This window comes from Phyllopteryx taeniolatus, chromosome 12 (assembly GCF_024500385.1).
Source record: "Phyllopteryx taeniolatus isolate TA_2022b chromosome 12, UOR_Ptae_1.2, whole genome shotgun sequence".
NCBI lineage: Eukaryota > Metazoa > Chordata > Actinopteri > Syngnathiformes > Syngnathidae > Phyllopteryx > Phyllopteryx taeniolatus.
The window spans coordinates 25190342-25210856 of NC_084513.1; the positions used below are offsets into that span (position 1 = coordinate 25190342).

The 20515-nt window shown below is 42.9% G+C and overlaps 1 protein-coding gene across 1 annotated transcript in view; it reads right to left on the bottom strand.

Annotated features, from left to right (window-relative positions):
* gli2a (GLI family zinc finger 2a) overlaps positions 1-20515 on the bottom strand; it is a 92433-nt gene that overhangs the window by 63798 nt on the left and 8120 nt on the right. The window contains exon 2 of the mRNA XM_061792714.1: positions 4834-4966. Within this exon, the coding sequence (XP_061648698.1) occupies positions 4834-4942 (109 nt within the window). The 5' untranslated portion in view covers positions 4943-4966. The remainder of the gene's footprint in view (positions 1-4833; positions 4967-20515) is intronic.

Genomic DNA, 20515 nt, shown 5'->3' on the forward strand with positions numbered 1-20515 from the left:
CCATTCGCACTCACATTCACACCTACGGGCAATTTAGAGTCTTCAATTAACCTACCACGCATGTTTTTGGGGATGTGGGAGGAAACCGGAGTGAGGCAGATGTGCTAACCAGTCGCCCACCGTGGCGCCTTCTTTCATAACATGTTCCTGTCAAATACATTGTTGGCCTGAGGTGACACCTAAGAGGAGGAAAAAAAGCTGGGCACCCTTTCGGGCTAATTCCCATCAGCTCTACAAACAAGACAGGCAAGAAGTGTCTTAAAAGCAGGGACATGGATTATACTTCACATACTAGGAAGAAACGTGAAAATGGGCAAGTCGACACCAAAGAGAATTGTGAGACTCAAGGGATGGGGAGAAAAAAGCTGCCTGATGGGGTGTTGGTTAATCCCCTCAAGCGTCCATATATTGCTCGACCACTACTTCTCTCCCACTGCTTGTAAAATGGCACGGAATGTAACATGTTGTCCTTTGGCTCTGAGAGTCTGTACAAGCATCTGGTACACAGATTTATTTTGAAACTATAGCCCAGAGTTGGCACATTTTTTAGGTGGATCCAAAGCATTACAATGAAACCACAAACAATAACATTAACACACACAAAAACACACAGACAAACTTATATTTGTTTTCAGGGTTTTTAAATACATCATATTTATCTTTCACCCCAAATAAATAAATAAATAAATACCTTTGGGGGATTTTGGGCAAAGAGCTAGTGAATGAAAGTAAATATCAGATCGAATATAACGTCACATTAGCAATAACCCATGGAGCCCAGAATGCTGCATTCAAATAATCAATTGATTTGATAGCAGTCTGGCAATCCATGAGCAGATCACCAACGAAAACAGGCAGAAACTGAATTTTGAAAATACAGTATGCCTCCAAAAAAAAAAGACATTGCAACTGAGAAACAATCTCAATCTTTCTTGTGATAGGGTCTTTTGGAATGGCACTGAATTGCTGATACTATGCAGCTGTAGGACAACAAGGACCTATTACGAAACGTTATTAGCGATGACACCTGATTTTCTCTGAGAATTGTAAATATAAGCAGCTAAAATCAAATACATAAAATGTTTGGTGACTTTAGAAGCCAAAGGAGTTGTATAAAACCTGTCTCAATGTACAGCATTCCCTTTGTTAAATATTAAGTTCCTTTTGTCTTAGCCCCAAAATAATTCCCCCATGTGAACTATGTGGCCTGAGCATTTGAAAGAAAAAATTTTTTTCCCCCATTTTTTTCGGTGAACGCTCCTGCATCAGAAGAGGAATTTGCTGATTCTTTCAACTGAGTTGGAGGGCCAAGAAGTTAAAACCAAAGAGGGCAAACGGATCTGGCATGCATGCGGTCATCTCTGCATAACGCTGACCTCTGAGCCCTCACCCCATTCCTCTACCTTTCACGCAGTCTGTGAAAACCACAGCCGCAAAAGAGCCTCATTTAGGAGCATAGAAAGAAAGGCAGAACTCTCTTTCTCAGGAAGATTAGTGGCTGTCCCTTTGGAGTAGGCCCTTGGATCGAGCAAGGAGCGGGGAGGAGGGTGTTGGGTTTTTTTTTTCCCCTTCTCTGGGACATTTTTCTCTGCCAAAGGGGGCCGTGACCTGCTCCAGAGCGCCCTCCAGAGAAACACAGTTCAGCACCCGAACTGCATCTGAAATGCAGCCACGATAGCCATGATTAACACTCCGCTCTTTATCTCAAAGCCACACTCCACTCCGAGCAGTAGTCATTATACAAGATTTCTCTTCTTCATCCGTCTCATGTTGTTGAAGTAAAAGCGACATGGTGTGCTGAATGGTGTGCCTTGGCGCACCTCACTGGTACCCACCCCAGATACATAACAGCTATGAGTAACAATGCAGATACTACAGCATGTTTTAACTCTAAATCCCATTACACTGGACAAACCTCTACAAGTATGCATATACTGCATACTCACTGCTTCGGCAGTTACCAGGAGATCCGTTTGCTCTAGTGGCCTTGTATAGACAGAGAACATAATAACGTTGTAAAACAAAGTCATAACAGCTATAATTGAAACAGACCTAATAGGTAACAAACACGGCACCCAGGAGCATATATGATCCAGGATTTGTTGTCAAGTATGGAAGTATGGGAATGTTTTTCACAGTTTTCTATATAGAAATGGTTTGATCTTTTACTGTCCTGGAAGAAGCCACCTTACGTGAACACATGTTACACTGACAAAGTTAAGGCTCGTGTTAATGCTGGCTTGTAAATCCTCGGTCTTTGGAGTCAGGTTGCAAGTGACAAGCTTGTGGAAGCAAGCCCTGTAGCTGCGAGAAAGATGCAGGCGGCTGTCCCACCGAATGTGGGTGCCCATTTAGAACCATTAACTAGGCTTTAAGAAAGCAGTTTGATTCTTATCTTAAGACTGTAGCTAACCTGCACTTTTTGTACTTGCAACTCGAAGCTCTCTCTTTCCTCCCGCGTCCCCCACAAACATTCTTCATTAGAGGCCACCAATGGAAAGGTTATTCGCGGGGATTGGGACCAGGCCGGACCGCGAATAGCGAAAATCCCTGGATAATTGACGCCCATTGTGAAAAAAATATATCCATTATTATTATTTTTAACCCCAGAATATTCTTGAATTAATGGGGATAAACCAACATGTGTTTTGGGGGATGATATCACCCCCAAAAATAAATAAATAAATAAAAATTGATCCGTGTGAGTATGTGGGGGTCCGCTCTGTGTAGGGTTGGGCATCGTTTGACTTTGAGCGATTCTGGCCCCGATTCCGGTTCCTTATTTCGATTCCGGTTCCAAAGGATTCTCGATTCTGAGTCTTTTAGGGGTGCTCGGTCAAAAAAGTTTGCATTGTTTAAATAAAGGGTGTCCAAATAATGACCATCCATTTTCTTAGCATCCCGCAGCATTGACTGAAATGAACATTTGACTCAAGGTTCACATCAAATGTTTTATACGTGCAAGTTTTAACTTGACTTCCTGTTTTAAGCTTGTAGCCTTTTATTCAGACATTCGTTCAAGGATTGCTTGAGGTATGTTGACGTACTTTTAATACGATACGGCTCACAAGCAGCCAACAAAACGTTATGTAGCCTAACAAGCTAGTGCTAGCCCTAACGGTCGTACGTAAACATGCCGCCGTTATGTTGAATCATGCTCTAACGTTTCGGTATGTGTGAAGTAATTTAATTACAAGAATGTAATATAATTCCAGTAAGTTAGCACCCATGATTTCTGTCACGTTGTAACGTTGGTTTGACCTGACTGATTAGAATACATGACCTGACAAGAGAATATTTTTGAAGGTACACAAGTATGTACAGTAAATGAACAAGTCATTTAAGTAGACACATTGCTCTATCTTGTGATATATATATGTATATACACACACACACACACACACACACACACACACACACACACACACCTTCACACTCAAGGAACCTAAGTGCGCATTAAAAAAAGAAAAATCTGATTTGAGTGTGTTTATAATGTTTCAATGTTTCTGGTTGTTTTTTTTCCTGTCTTTCATTTTTAAGCTTGTAGACTTTAATGTAATCTCTGTGGTTTGGATTTGATATTTCCAAACACAGCTAACCTAAATAAATAGTGCCCCTTTAAGAAGAATGTTTGCCATCTTAAAAGGAATACACATTTGCTCTGTTCTTTGCACATGCATGCTTAAAATCTGGATCATATAATGAATAAACTAAATGACAACAAAAGCAGAGCAAGTGTCTAAGGACAATCCAATGTTCTACTTTTTCGTTTCCCCTGAGTGGTTAAGTCAGCTTTATGATAGTATGAATGATTTGCTCCAGCAGTGGCCCTTAGATGATGCCTGTGTGTCTTTCTGAGGGGTTTCAAAGCCTACAAGCTGGGTCCACCAGCAGCATTTAGTAATTTATAACATCGGTACCTCAGAGGCATGAACAAGGTCTTGCGACCTCGTTAAGCGCAGTCTTATATATTTGCTAATGAAAACAAGAGCTCTCATCTTTTTATGATGTTTACTTTGTGACTTTGACCCAGCATGCACCCTCTATGTTTCGTCACATCCCCAAACAGCTCTTGATAAGTGAGCATTAATTTTTGTCAGTGGTGCAAGGTAATGAAATGTCGACCCCTATCGAGGTAAACGACGTGCAATGGTCATAAGTATAAATAATTCATCTCCAAGCTAGTTAGATATTTTCTTTGCTGACTTGAAAATACTTGCACACTCTTTGTGGAGGTGCCAGGGAGGGTGCACTGAAACGTCCTAGTTTCAACCTCGCATCCCTAAACAATTAATGCTCATGGCTCAACTTGTGGCAGGCCACCAAGATCATCATTAAGAGAAAAAAAAAAAAAGCTAATACCACAATATCATATGACATCTTGTTTGCATTTCAAAGGCTCTTACTTTTTCTCTGGCCTTATCAGAGGCCTCCGATACACCATGTCGGCCACTGCTATGCCAGCCTTTTTTAGTTATTCATGAAAAGTACAGTACACTCGGGAGGTGAGAACAAGGTCTTTCGACCTCATTATAGCATTTTTTCATCATCTACTCTCTGACATCTCGAAATGATGCAGCCCCCATCTCTTTTCATGTATCACCCAATTGCTTATGCGAGTCATCGTGTTTTACATTATGCTCATTGCACAGTGGAACATGATCCTACAGGAACTGGAAACTAGATCTACAGTATGCTTGTGTGTCGAAATGTGGTACAACTGTGGTTTTCCACCTAGAAAAAAAACTGCTGACTTGAAGTGTTTATGCACTGGCTTCCAAGAACAACGTTCAATTTCCATACAATAGGCTTAATAAGAAATGCTGTACCTACCTCTCGAGGTGGGAGAGGGCTTGTTTGGAATTTCTGAGAAGCTGCTTCCATCCAAACCAGGACCCTTGCACTCTTTTTTCTCTGTGGCAGTTGGAGCTGATGTCTCCATGCTGCTCCTTTAATGTCAGACGACCTAGACAGAAGGAAGGACAATTCTATGGTTGGGTCTTGAACACGCAAGGAACAATACATTTTATAATTACAGCCGTAAACATCGGTAGTGTAGCGGTACATGCTGGGGCCTTTCATGCAAATGGCACGCGTTCGATTCTGTGCCAGTGCCCCAATTCCCAGCCGCAGCTGGTCCCAAGCCCGGATAAAAAATGGGTGGGAACGGTGTTCAATGTAAAAACTGCGCCAAACAAAACACGCAAGTAACTTGCTGTGTCGACCCCTGATGAGACAAGTCCGAAGTCTCAACATAATTACAGCAGTAATATTGTGATTAGGGGAGAGGATCCAATAAGTATATTTGACTTTGACTTCACTTTCTACACCTTACAGTAGCTGTACGTGTGATGGACAAATGTTGACATGTCCATGAATGTATCTTGCTTTTGTCCCTTCCCAGCTACAGAAATGAGTAAGATGTAAAGCTTTTGACTTTTTCTTTCGTAATTGAGAAGGCAAGAGCACATGTAATTCAATGTTTACATGGTTATTTCATTATGGTTGTGGACATATTTATTCTGTCAGTGTAAATAATGTCAGGTCAACCCCTAAACACACATGGGTTTCTCAGTTTGATGTAATGGGTTCACAGTGCTCGCTCTGTTCCAATTGTAAATGCGAGTGGCCCTTAGTGCTGAGGTTTTAGCCACACACTGTGTCAATACCTCCTCGTGTGTGTGAATGGATCGGTGACGTGGCAACGTGCCACTTGTTTGACTTGGTAAGTTGGTAGGGTCATTCTCTGCTAAGAACAAACATGACTCGGTCCAGTCCTGGGAGTAAAGCAATCCACGCTCTCATGCAAACTGGCTGTCATCATTTATTTTCAGACTCTTATGAGAAAATGTCTGCACGCGCTGACACAATGTTGTCAACAGAGTGAACATTTGACTCAACCTGCTGTGGAACTGGACAAAAACAAAATACAAAAGACTCAAAATTGCCCATAGGAGGGAATGATGATGAGTGCGAATGATTGTTTGCAGATATGTGCCCTGCAATTGCCTGGCGACCAGTTCAGGGTGTACGCCGCCCATCGCCCGGCATTAGCTGAGATAGGCGCCAGCGCGCCCGCGACCCTTGTGAGGATAAGCGGTACGGAAAATGAATGGATGGATTAGATAATTTTTAATTCTAGGGAGAGAATAAATATGAAAATATATATGAATGAATATTAAAAGTTGATATACCGATTGTAGTGACCAAAAATATCCCCACTGTTTTATCAAGCTATTGCTATGCAATTTATTAGTTTTTTTTGCTTGCTTTTTTGTCAAAAAGAAAATACAATTAAAAAACAACCAAATTATTGAGTGGGGCTTCAGACCCCCTCAACCAGGCGTAACGACGCCACTGGTGTGAAGTGCTGCTCTTGGTTTCATGTGGCTATGCGACAGGTCATCTTTTATTTCGACGCGTGTGTGTGGACGAGCAATCATGTCTGTGACCCTTGAGAGGTGCCAGTCGTCTGTCACAGAGCCAATATAAGCCGATTAGAGGTGAGCAACTAACAGCTTTATTGTGCATCTGTTTCTTTTTTTCTGCTGCCAAAAAAGTCCTGGAACCAGCCAGCGAAACCATTTTGTTTCAACTCAGGCAATTCACACACCCTTACATCACACCGCCTGTGTGGAGTTTGCATGTTCTCCCTGTGCCTGTGTAGGTTTTCTTCGGCTAACCCGGTTTCCTCCCACATCCCAAAAAAAAATGCGTGGTAGGTTGATTGAAGACTCTAAATTGCCCATACGTGTGAATGTGAGTGCGAATGGTTGTTTGTGCCCCGTGATTGGCTGGCGACCAGTTCAGGGTGTACCCCGCCTCTCGCCCGAAGATAGCTGGGATAGGCTCCGGCACGCCCGTGACCCTAGTGAGGAGAAGCGGTACGGAACATGGATGTATAGATGAAATTTGGGAGTAGCACTCAGATTCGTCTGCATATTCCCTGTGGCTCTTTTAAAGGCTCGTGCCATGACACCACTAATGACAGGGAAGCACAGCTCTGGCGGCCTGATACAGGTGTCAGAAACCAATTCGATAGATGAGAGAGGCCAAAGGAGAACAAAAAAAAAAACAACAAAAAAACAAGGGCACACTTCTTTTCTCATCTTCTGGTTGGCTGGGTAGCCCAAAGCAGCATGCACAGGGCCCACATCCCACAATCCTCTTTGCGCCAACCTCTTCTGCAATGTGACAATATCAATATTACACACAATAAATATGATACTAAACATATCCAATAAATGCCAACATGGAAATGGTTGTACCAGAGCCACAAACTTGAGAAACATCTAAAAGTGTAGGTTTTGATTATTCTCAAAATACGCTCAACAACAAGAAAAATCAACACGAGGCCAAAATATGATTTGAGGCTCAGCTATTTTATTTTCACTGCAACTATAAATACAATTGAACTTCCAAACATGAAAGTCTGTAAAATTTGCAATTTAACCCAATTCTGTTGATGTACTTTACTGACTTTAACTGGATGGGGAAGCTGTCTTAGTTTCAATGCCGTTGTGGTATTCATATAAATGTAATGCTGCCTGGCGGCACGGTGTACGACTGTTTAGCACATTTGCCTCACAGTTCTAAGGAACCGGGTTTAAAATCCGGCCTCGCCTGTGTGGAGTTTGCATGTTCTCCCTATCCCTGCGTGGGGTTTCTCCGGGTACTCCGGTTTCCCCCCACATCCCAAAAACATCCACGGTAGTTTAATTAAAAACTCTAAATAACCCATAGGTGTGAATGTGAGTGCGGATGGTTGTTTGTTTATATGTGCCCTGCGATTGGCCGGCGACCGTTTCAGGGTGTACTCCGCCTCTTGCCCGAAGTCGACTGAAACAGGCGCCAGCACACTCGCGACTCTGGTAAGGATAGGCGGCTCAGAAAATGGATGGATGGGTGCTTACACTCACCCGATAAGATTCATAGCAATCCTCTAATCGACATTAGACCATCCCTATTGGATTGCTTTCATTTTTTGTTTCATCTGCGATGTGAAACACAACGAGAGAGCATGCTCGAGTGCAATAGTTGTCTTTGCATATCACCTACATAAGTGGTAGTTGTCCCATCAAGCCCCCTCCCCTCTAAGAAAAAAGAGAGCCAGGCTCACTGTCAAGTAATTTACAATTCATAAACACTTTCTAACGTTTGATTACTTTTAGAGGATGGCTACCTCCTTTTTTCTCCCAACTTTTCATCATCTCTTCACCTCCTACCCCCTTTGCCTGAGACTTGCAGACTTGTGTTAAAACATGCTGTGTGTTTGTCTTAGAGCCTCGTTCAGTTTCAAGTGTCCCTCTATTCTACTACCGTTCAACAGCTCCCCTTTCACCAACACTGAAAGGAATGAAAACAGAGATCAAAAGAGGCCCTCTCATTTTGAAGATATCCAGGCTCCGTACTTTCTTCCTGCCTATCTTTCAGTCAGTGTGATCCACATGCTGGTAGGCTGTCTTTCCTGACAGCACACACATACACAAAGCATATTATGCACATACCCGCTAACTGCTACACACGCTGCTCAATTGGCAAACACAGGAGATGGATAGCAAAGGTCTGCCACCTGCAGACCTCTCCACTCAGGTTTCTGAGGGTGACAAGTATGCAGGTTAGCAAAACAACATCCAAAAGCCAAAATATAGCTTTGTTTTACATACTTCTGTTTCTTTATCATATTGGCTTCTACTCAAGATGTCGGATGAGAATTGATGATGTGCTCTGTTGCAAAACGAACTTTTCAGAGCTTTTACAATCAAATTGTGTCTGATTAATGATAATGAAAAGAATGGACTACACTTTGTAACATAGCCCTGTGGATGTCCAAACCTCTTCAGATGTGCCAAACATTCCAACCACACTAGCACCCTTTTGGAATGGATTAGTCATGACAACCATTATAATTTATCTTTGAAGAAGATTCACCACATCCATGGTTAAGGTTTGATTAACCTTCTGCTTGGTTAAGGAGAGATTTGGTCATGGCTGAAAGAACCCAGTGTCAACTGTTGGTATGTGACAACCCACGAAATGGACGACAGAATAGTCCCTTTCCAGGCCAAGCTCCTCACAAGAGGGTTGCTGATAGCGAATAATAGCTTTAGACAGCTTTGAAATGGTCCTTTCACTTGTGGTACACACATCAAACTTTACAGCCTACGGACTGACATTCTTTACCGATTTCCAGGTTTCACCTAAATGTGCAAAACAAAAAGGAATGCCTGGAGCACATCTAATTTACAAGTGGACCGGTGTCGAGACTATATCTAGTAGTAGAAGCCTGAACAAGTCTAATTTTTGAGATCCGTTTCCGACCCGAGCCGCCCATATTCAATACTGCGTCCACCAGGAAAACTCACCCGACCTGCTAAAATAAGATCCACGATCTAACTCGAAACCTGAAAAATGGCATCTCATTTAAAGCTGTTGCCAAGATTTTAGTAGTTGCTTAGTTGTCTTGAGTTTGGTATTTTTATAGGTAGTTACTTTATGTACGTATGTTTTTCACTATATTCTTGCACTGTTGTTCTTCACACGTAGCAGAAGCAGGATTAAAATATGAATATTGTAGCATCCCGACAGAGGCACTGAGAGAGACACTGCTTCCTTTAAGAATGTTTACTTGGAAACAACAACATATTACTGGACATACCAAATGCATTCAATAAAAACAAGTTCTCTTTGTCTTTGTCCCAAACTTGTCTTCTCTCTCCATTGCCAGCCAATCGCAGGGCACATACAAACAAACACTCACATTCACACCAACGGGCAATTTAGAGTCTTCAATGAACCTACCATGCATGTTTTTGGGATGTGGGAGGAAACCGGAGTGCCCGGAGAAAACCCACACAGGCACGGGGAGAACATGCAAACTCCACATCGGCGGGGCCGGGGATTGAACCCAGGTCCTCAGAACTGTGAGGCAGACGCTCTAACCAGTCGCTCACCGTGCCGCCACACATTGTTGGTTGTTCTGAATATTATTTTTATTTTATTTTGATATTATTCATGATAGGTCATTGATGGTGTAGTGGTACACTCGCCTGACTTTGGTGCGGGCAGCGTGGGTTCAGGTCCCACTCAGTGACGGTGTGAATGTGAGTGTGAATGGTTGTCCGTGTCTATAGTTGCCCTCCGACTGACTGGCGACCAGTTCAGGGTGTAGTCCGCCTTTCGCCCGAAGTCAGCTGGGATAGACTCCAGCGCCCCGCGACCCAAACCAGGATAAGCGGTGTTGAAAATGGATGGATAGATGGATTATTCATGATCCGCCAACAATAGAAGTCTACATTACCAAGCATCGCATTGCACTGTGATTTAGTTGTAGCTCTTATACGTATATGTAAATCCAAAGTGCTCCTTGAATAATTCAGACAAAATCTGTTTATGTTTATACCCTCAAATTACCAACTCTGACCAGATGCCTTGCCCTAGAATTGTGCAATAATTTTATGAGCCTTTAATTTACCCTACCATTTGTTCTCCCAATGTGAGCTCTCCTCGCTAACCAAATGCTTCCTTCTTTAGCTCATGTTTAGTCCTTGCTGCGGCAGTTTCAAGCAGGCAACTAATTTGAAAACCACAATCTAAAACTTTGTTGGATGGTTTACCACATTGTGAAGAGTATTCCTACCGGCTTTAACAGCATATATTTTTGAGCTAGAATTAGTAATTCAAACAGTCATTCCGTCTGTCCCTCTGCCCAGCTCTCCCTACATTATGATTATTGTCCTTATCAGGTTATAGGAAATGCAGCGTCATGAGCAGATAATTGATGTAATGTAATAGGCAACTAAAACAGCAGAGAAACTCTCCCTCCTGGATGAGTTTTTACCCCACCCCTGAGTCTAACCTTTCTTGCGAAGCAATATCCTGTAGTTGAGCTCTTTGTCTCCCTGAACCAACTGAAAACAGATGTGAAGCTGATGGTATACTACCACACAAGGAATCTACAAGGATGCACTTTGAGATTTTATATTGCAATGGATCCTGAGATGCACCGTGATACAAATGTAAACGATTCAATCAATTCCTAAAATTCAATAATCGATAACTGTTGCTGGTTGAATTAAATAGTGTAACTCGGAAGTGCTAAAGTGCAGCAGCTGTCAGTAAGCATCATAGCGCTGTCCCCAAGGATGAAACAGTTTACGGTTTACTGAAAAGCCGCGATAATCAGGAGTCAATCTGAACAATATTGTATTATTTATTGAGTATATTAGGTGTGAAGTCAGAAATAACGGACTTTGACCCTTGAGTAGCAGACAGAGCTTCCCTGCATTCTTGACTGCAGTCTGACTGAAGTCTCGACCAGGAACAGCTAAACACCTGGGTGAAGTGCTTGAATTGACAAAAGTAAAATATAAAATATTGAATGTAGACTACTTCAATTTATGAATTAGAGCCTTGTGAATTTTGTCAGCACAAATCGCAGCTTCAAATCATATCCCTAGAATAGGACTTTTATTTAATTCAAGCAGCTTGTGTGTGTATTTGTCATTTTTGTTTGTTTCTTTTTGCAATATCCTGATAATACTGATAACTATGATAATTGTGGTCACGACAATCATAAGGCGCCATATTTTACCGAACCAACTTTTTCTAGGGATGCAATGTTAGCTCTATGGTGCCTCAGTAAACGTGAAATATGAAGTAAAATCGTCCACACGTTCCTGAGTTCCAGACCTTTTTTTGTCGGGAGGCCTGAAGTCAGGTAATTTGAATTTCTCAAGCTTACTGTATCTACATTACAAGCGAAGCTCTCCACCTAGTTATGAACAGAATCGGTGACAGAGGGCAGCCTTGGCGGAGTCCAACCCTCACCGGAAACGAGTCCGACTTACTGACGGATATGCGGACCAAACTCTGACTCCGGTCGTACAGAGACCGAACAGCCCATATCAGGGGTTTTGGTACCCCATACTCCCGAAGCACTCTCCACAGGACTCCCCGAGGGACATGGTCGAACGCCTTCTCCAAGTCCAAAAAACACATGTAGACTGGTTGGGCGAACTCCCATGCAACCTCGAGGACCCTGCCGAGGGTGTAGAGTTTGTCCACTGTTCCACGGCCAGGACAAAAACCACACTGCTCCTCCTGAATCTGAGATTCAACTTCCCGACGGACCCTCCTCTCCAGCACCCCTGAATAGACCTTACCAGGGAGGCTGAGGAGTGTGATGCCAAGTGCACGTGTGGACACCCTTATGCTTGAACATGGTGTTCGTTATGGACAATCCGTGACGAGCACAGAAGTCCAATAACAGAACACCGCTCGGGTTCTGATCGGGGGGGGCTCACACTGCACCCGACCCCTATGCCCCCTCCCACAGGTGGTGAGCCCATGGGAAGCTTTTCTGGACACTTGTATGAAAAAAACCAAGGTGTTTTTTCAAATGAAATTGACACTTTTATATTAAGTCCATGTTAGAGAGTCACTCTATGAAGGTCTAAATAACCAAAATATGGGCCATTTAACTTGTCATGCTATTTCTCGACTGCGATTGGCTGGCAACCAGTTCAGGGTGTACCCGCTTATTGCGCAAAGTCAGCTAAGATAAGCGCCAGCACACCCGCGACCCTAGTGAAGGTAAGCGGTTAAGAGAATGGATGGATGGATGGATACTATTTCTCGGGCTATGCCATGTCATACCATCCACGATAATACAGATATTTTCTTGTTACATGATACAAAGATAATTGTGTCACAGTAACGGTATTGCGTGAGACGTACTTACGTGCATTCGTTCTGGCATGCACATACTACAAACATTCAGGCCACAACATGTCTGATAGAAGAGCACCAGTAAGTCAGTGTCCATTGGCAATGATTTTTTTACCAAAATTGGTAAAGAAATTTGATACAGTGGTGGATTCCCGCTATGCATTTGGAATAGTGACTGGGCCGGACCACGAAATGCAAAAATCCGCGGATATAACTGCAGGGATATCATTTGAGCGTCCCGTGTCTGACACACACAAAAATTAGCAGAGACGATGAAGCATATTCATTCATGCATCTATAGACGTGTGGTTTAAGAACCCATCTTTGTGTGTGTGTGTGTGTGTGTGTGTGTGTGTGTCAGTGAAGAGCTTCCACACACAGCAAATCAAAAGTATAAATCCTGTCTTGGTGCTAGCCAATCAGAGGCAGAGTAGGGCGTGTTATCGTTCCATAAATACAATGGACACGGGAGATATTTCTGGACTCGATAGATTTTCATTGTTGTGGTAACACCCACTGCGCCGCTCATAACACAGCAAGCCAGAGGGAGAACGGCATTTTCTCCGAAAGGGAAAGTTAACTGTTTATTACATTTGCCAGCCTGCGAGCTAACGAGCTAGCAAGCTAAGGGCTGGAGCAAAAAAAGCTCACTCGACGACGGCGACATCATTAAAAGGTCAGCGCTTGGAGTTGTGTGTGTGTTCCCCACATAACACACAGATGCACACACGGGAAATGTAACTATTTATAAACCATAACCACAGCGACACACTTCAATATTCAGGCAGTAGGTGACTTCAGCGAACTCATATTCAGTGTCATTTGATTGACAGGTAAAGGTCTCACGTTACAGTCCAGCAACTCGAGGGCGGGCCTTATCTTACATTTTATTTATCCTTTATTTAACCACGTAAAAGCTAATTAAGAGATAAAGGCTTTCTCAAAAGCCAAGAGGCAGAAAATTTATGACGGCAGCAGAAATTATACAGTACATAACACGGCAACATTCATACAACAAATACAAATAAAAAATAAAATATAACAGTGATATTAAAATGCATAGCATTTAATTTAAAAACAGTAACAAAGAATATACAATACAAAAAATATTCAAAGTTACCTGGCCCTGTTTGAAAAAGTAATTAACCCCCTTGTCAAATCATGAAAAAATAGTGGCTAATCACAATTTATGGTTAATTTTCACTGATCACGCCCAAGCCTGATTACCTCAAGACCTGTTTAATCAAGAAATCACCGAAACAGAATCTGTCCCGACATAATCCATCCATCCATCCATCCATTTTCTGAGCCGCTTCTCCTCACTAGGGTCACAGGGGTGCTGGAGCCTATCCCAGCTATCATCGGGCAGCACCCTAAACTGGTTGCCAGCCAATCGCAGAGCACATACAAACAAACAACCATTTGTACTCACATTCACACCTGTGGGCAATGTAGAGTCTCCAATTCATGCATGTTTTTGGGATGTGGGAGGTAACCGGAGTGCCCGGAGAAAACCCACGCAGGCACGGGGAGAACATGCAAACTCCACACAGGCGGGCCCAGGGATTGAACCCGCGTCCTCAGAACTGTGAGGCTGACGCTCTAACCAGTCGCTCACCGTGCCGCCTCCCGACAAAATCAAGTCAGACAAAAGATCTAAAAACAGAGAAATAAAATAATTGACAGCTATCAGTTTGGAAAGGGTTACAAAAGTCATTTCAAGCTTTAGGATTTCTGTGAACCAAAGGAAGAGCCAATTTCCTCAGATCGAGAAAACATGGAAAAGTGGTGAACCTTCCCAGGAGTGGCCGGCCTACGAAGATTACTCCAAGAGAACAGCAATAACTCATCCAGGAGGCCACAAAGGAATTCAGGACAACTGCTAAAGAACTGCAGGCCTCCCTTGCCTCAGTTAAGGTCAGTGTTCATGATGCAACAATAAGGAAAAGACTGGGCAAAAATGGCATCCATGGCAGAGTTCCAAGGCAAAAACTTGACCAAAGAGAACATAAAGGCTCATCTTACTTTGGCAAAAAAACATCTGAATGATTTCCAAGACTTTTGGGAGAATATTATATGGACTGATGAGATGAAACTTGAGCTTTTCGGAAGGTGTGTATCTCGTTGCATCTGGCGAAAATGTAGCACAGCATTTCAGAAAAACAACATTATACCAACAGTCACACGTTGGTGGTAGTGTGATGGTCTTGGGCTGCTTTGCTCCTTCAGCACCTGGACAATTGTGATTGATGGAACCTTGAATTCAGCTCTTTAACAGAAAATCCTGAAGGAGACTATTCAGCAATCAATTTGTGACCCCAAGCTGAAGCACACTTGCGTTCTGCAGCAGGATAACAATCTAAAACACACCAGCAAGTCAACTTGTGAATGGCTTAAAAAAACTACATGAAGATTTTGGAGTGGCCTTGTCAAAGTCCAGACTCGAATCCGATTGAAATGCAGTGGCATGACCTTAAAACGGCCGTGTAACTTAAAAAGGCCACCGTGCTCATAAACCATCCACTTTTGCTGAATTCAAACAATTCTGCAAGAAAGGGTGGGCCAAAATATCTCCACAGAAATTCGAAAGACTCATTGATAGTTGTAGAAAATGCTTGATTTCAGTTGTTGCTGCTGAGGATGGCCCAACCAGTTATTAGGTTTAGGGGGCCTTTTTCACACAGGGCAAGGTAACGTAGAATAGGTTTTTTTCCCCCCCTTAATAAATGAAATCATTTAAAAACAGCATTTTAAGTTCACTTGAGTTATACTTGTCTGATATTTACATTTGTTTGATGATCTTAAAAATTAAAGTGGAACTATGCAAAAATATAAGAATTTGAGAAGGGGGCCAATACTTTTTCACAGCACTGTATAGAGAAAGCAAGAGCAATGGATAAAGCAAAGCAAAGCAAATTTATTTATATAGCACATTTCATACACAAGGTAACTCAACGGGCTTTACATGATTAAAAGCATTGTTAAAAAAAACAGCTTATCAACATTTAAAACAAAGAAAAAAATAAAATTACAATTAAAACAGCATACACTATAAGAAATATCATTTAAAAGTGGAAATGCTCTAAAAAGCATGGGAAAAAAGAAGAGTTTTGAACCTGGACTTAAAAACATGCACACTTGGGGCTGACGTCACTTCTGTTGGCAACTTATTCCATGTGTGTGCAGCATAATAGCTAAATGCTGCTTCACCATGTTTGCTTTGGACTCTGTGCTCCACTATTTGACCTGAATGTGTTGATCACAGACCCCTACTGGGTTAATAATCCATTAGCATTTATTTTGTGTATTCAGGACCTAAACCATTTAGTGATTTATAGACCAGTAGCAAAACGTTAAAATCTATTCTAAAGCTGACTGGGAGCCAGTGTAAAGACTTTAGAATTGGAGTAATATCCTCTGACCTCTTTGTTCTGGTCAGAGCCCAAGCTGCAGCATTCTGAATGAGCTGCAGCTGTTTCATGCACTTTTGGGGGAGTCCAGTCAGAAGACCATTACAATCGTCAAGTCTACTTCAGATAAACGCATGGATGAGCTTCTCCTGGTCTGTTTGGCACATGCAAGCCTTCACCCTGGATATGTTCTTCAGATGGTAGAAGGGAGTTTTGAGAATTGTCCCCGACTGGCAACCATTATCCCTGTCCCGTGATTGTGTGTGGTGGGGTGTAGTGCATTAAAATAAGAGAAACTGGTGGGGGTGAGGCGAGACGGTCACAGGCCAATAATGACCCAGCACCGTCACCCCCACCTAGGCCGACCAGCTCCCCAAAGGTAGCGCAATCAGACCGGAAACCAGCACAGATGTGTCAGCACCCGGCCCGGCGCGGGCCCCACCATACCTGGACCCTGAATGAGATACGGGTGTGCCCAATGTGCGGAGTATGTACAGTGTTAGTATTAAAAAATGTGCAGAGTCTGTGAAGTAAGAGGCTAGACTTCTGCAGGTCCGGTCCGACCCGACCGGTCGGCAGACCACAGAGAAGAGGGGGGAAACACCCCCCCACCCCACAGCTAATTACAACCCCCCCCCCAAAAAAAAACAAAAAACAACAACAACCATCGGCCAGTGGACAAAGCAAGGCCAGAAGGCCCTATCTATTCTAAAGATGACTGGGAGCCAGTGTAAAGACTTTAGAATTGGAGTAACATGCTCTGACCTCTTTGTTGTGGTCAGAACCCGAGCTGCAGCATTCTGAATGAGCTGCAGCTGTGTACTGCGCTTTTGGAGTAGTCCAGTCAGAAGACTATTACAATAGTCAAATCTACTTGAGATAAAAGCATGGAAAAGCTTCTTCTGGTCTGCTTGGCACATGCGAAACTTCACTCTGGATATGTTCTTCAGATGGTAGAAGGGAGTTTTAGTAATTAATTTGATATGACTGTTGAAAATCAGGTCTGAATCTATCAGTACACCAAGGTTTCGGACTTGGTCTTAGGTTTTTAAAGAGATTGACTCCAGGTATTTACTAACAGCAATCCTCTTTTCTTTATTGCCAAAAACAATGATCTCAGTTTTGTTGTGGTTCAATTGAAGAAAAATTTGAATATCGTGGGAAAGGTTATTTATTTCCATAATTCCATATAGAAAGTTAAACTTTCATAGATTATAGATTCAGGGCCCACAATTTAAACAATTTCAAGTATTTATTTGTTTATTTTTACATAATTTGAGTTTTCAACTCGTAAAACCCGCGAAATCAGGAATAAAAAAAATTAGAATACTGTGAAGAAATCAGCCCAAATTTTGCAGGCTATAAATTGCTTCAGTTTGGTTCAATTGTCTCAGTTAGGTTCAATCTGCGGAAGACTGCACACTTGACAACTGGCCAGAAGACCATCATTGATACCCTCCATAGGATAGGTAAGCCACAAATGTTCATAGCTAAGGAGGCTGCCTGTTCACAGAGTGCTGTGTCCAAGCATATCAATGGAAAGTCTAGTGGAAGGACAAAATGTGGCAGGAGAAGATGTACCAGAAAAAGAGATGACCGTGGGCTTCGGCGGATTATCAAACATATAAGATTGGTATCTGGTATTTTGGGGGTGGGTTTACCTTCTCAGAAGGAAAAAAACTAAACCAAAAATGACACAGCGAGTACGCGTGGGGTCACTGTACATATATCACTAAAGTGGTGTGTCATTCCAAAAAGGTAGATGAGATACCTGTTTGTATTTGCAACCCTCACATTAAGGGGAAGTGAAAATTAAAGAAAATATGGAATTCTTTGACACCAAACTCTTATAGTCATGTCTCTATGGGCTTTGCCATGTGGACTGAGGCACTGCCACGCTGGAGCAAAAAGTGGCATTCCCAAAATTGATCCCACGAATTTGGAAGCATATAATTGTCCAAAACATTGGTAAAATGAAGCCAACTGAGTGAATAACTCTAACTTGTATTAACTTTGCGCGAACAAAACTAAGATAAGATCAAGGGATGTCATATAAATCACTGCAGCATGGCGGACAACTGGTTAGAGCGTCTGCCTCACAGTTCTGAGAACCGGGGTTCAATCACCGGCCCCGCTTGTGTGGAGTTTGCATGTTCTCCCCGTGCCTGCGTGGGTTTTCTCCGGGCACTCCGGTTTCCTCCCACATCCCAAAAACATGCGTGGTAGGTTAATTGAAGTCTCTAAAATGCCCCTAGGTGTGAATGTGAGTGCGAAGGTTGTTTGTTTATATGTGCCGTGCGATTGGCTGGCAACCAGTTCAGGGTGTACCCCGCCTTCTGCCCGAAGATAGCTGGGATAGGCTACAGCACTCCCGCGACCCTTGTGAGGAGAAGCGGCTCAGAAATGGATGTAAACCACTCACTGTCATATTGGTGCCGAGCGAGAGGTGCAAGCAATTGAACATTTGTTACCTGGATCCCTTCAATTATCAAGCAGAAGGTATCGGAAAACAGGTTTATTGATGATAAACATCATAGTGAATGTTACATAACTTCCTAACGTTTAACAATGTAAACATATGTTACAGAACGTAATGGCTGACCTAACACTTAAATAACAATTTGGTTGTGTGTTAACAGTTACATCTGTCATTGGTGCCACATTGCACACTGCTGAGTCATGCTCACTGAGACATTTGGCCCCGGTCATTCAACCTAAATGTGTTGTTCACACTCAATCTCGAACCCTCTCAGCTGTTAAAAACAGCAAAATTTTCTTTGTGCTTGATATACTGTATGTTCCATATGGCAGAAAGCTACATTTTCAGATGCAGGACACCAGAGGATTTCTCTCACATTTTACTTTATTAGATCCCCTTGTTATTATAGTGAATCTACCACTCGATTAGGAATGCTTGTGAGAGCTGTAGCGCAGCTGTTTCAACTTCCAGGTCAAATCTAGGGCATTTGCTGACAAGACACCTTAAATTTCTCAGTGTATTTTTGTTCATCTGTGACAAGAGTAAATGTGTGAGGACACCAGGTGAGACCGACAGCAGTCATTATCACTAATTTAGGATCATGCTGAGCTGGCTTCTCGAAAGAAGTCACACCAAGCTTCAGTTTCCAACAAAAACGAACAGAATATAGTACTTTATAAAAATACTCGCTCAATCTAACCAGACAGGTTATTTGGAATATTTACAAAAGGTGCAAATGTGTTACTATTTTATTCAATTATATATCGGATGAAACTGTAGGTTATAACTGTAAGATATACAGTATCAGGATATTTATAAGTGGCACGTTATCAACACCCTGCACATTAGGGCTGTTCACGAATCATCCATCGATCCATTTTCTTCCGCTTATCCAAGGTCGGGTCGCGGGTTCAGCAGCTTTAGCAGGGGCGCCACGACTTCCCTCTCCCCAGCCACTTCCTCCAGCTCTTCCGAGGGTATCCCGAGGCATTGCCAGGCCAGCCGAGAGACATAGTCTCTCCAGCGTGTCCTGGGTTGTCCCCATTGGTCTTCTGCCGGTGCGATGTGCCCGGAACATCTCACCAGGGAGGCGTCCAGGAGGCATCCTAAACAGATGCCCGAGCCACCTCATCTGGCTCCTCTCGATGCGGAGGAGCAGCGGCTCTCCTCAGAGCCCCTCCCGGATGACCGAGCTTCTCACCCTATCTCTAAGGGAGAGCCCGGACACCCTGCGGAGCAAACTCATTTCGGCCGCTTGTTCACGAATTAGTCAGCATAAAAAAAGGAATGCAGAATCAGAAATTTTGGACTCGGATCACAAAGAATCAAAGAGTAACCCCGAATTTACTTGGTATGGTGAACGACTAGTTAGCACATCCGTCTCACAGTTCTGTAGTCCTGCATTCTAATCGGGCCTTCCTGTGTGGCGGTTACATGTTCTCCCCGTGCCTGCGTGGGATTTTTCCGGGTACTCCGGTTTCTTCCCACATTCCAAAAACATGCATGGTAGGTTAATTGACTCTAAATTGTCCGTAGGTGTGAATATGAGTGTGAATAGTTGTTTGTTTATATGTGCCCCGCGATTGGTTGGCGACCAGTTCAGAGTGTATTCCGCCTCTCGCCCAAAGTCAGCTGGGATAGGCACCAGCGCACCCTTGACCTTGGTGAGGATAAGCGGTTCAGATAATGGATCGATGGAAGGATCACAATTGTAATTCTTTTTTTATTCTATGTTATTGTATTTTATACATGACTTTCTATTTGGTATTATCGGGCTATAACCTCGGGGACTGATTTAATGCCATCTTAGGTGTAAATGTGTTCTGGTGTCACAACTGAGTTCATTGAATCCTTTGAGCCAATGTGAAAACAAATATCCCATGCATGCCTGCCCCGT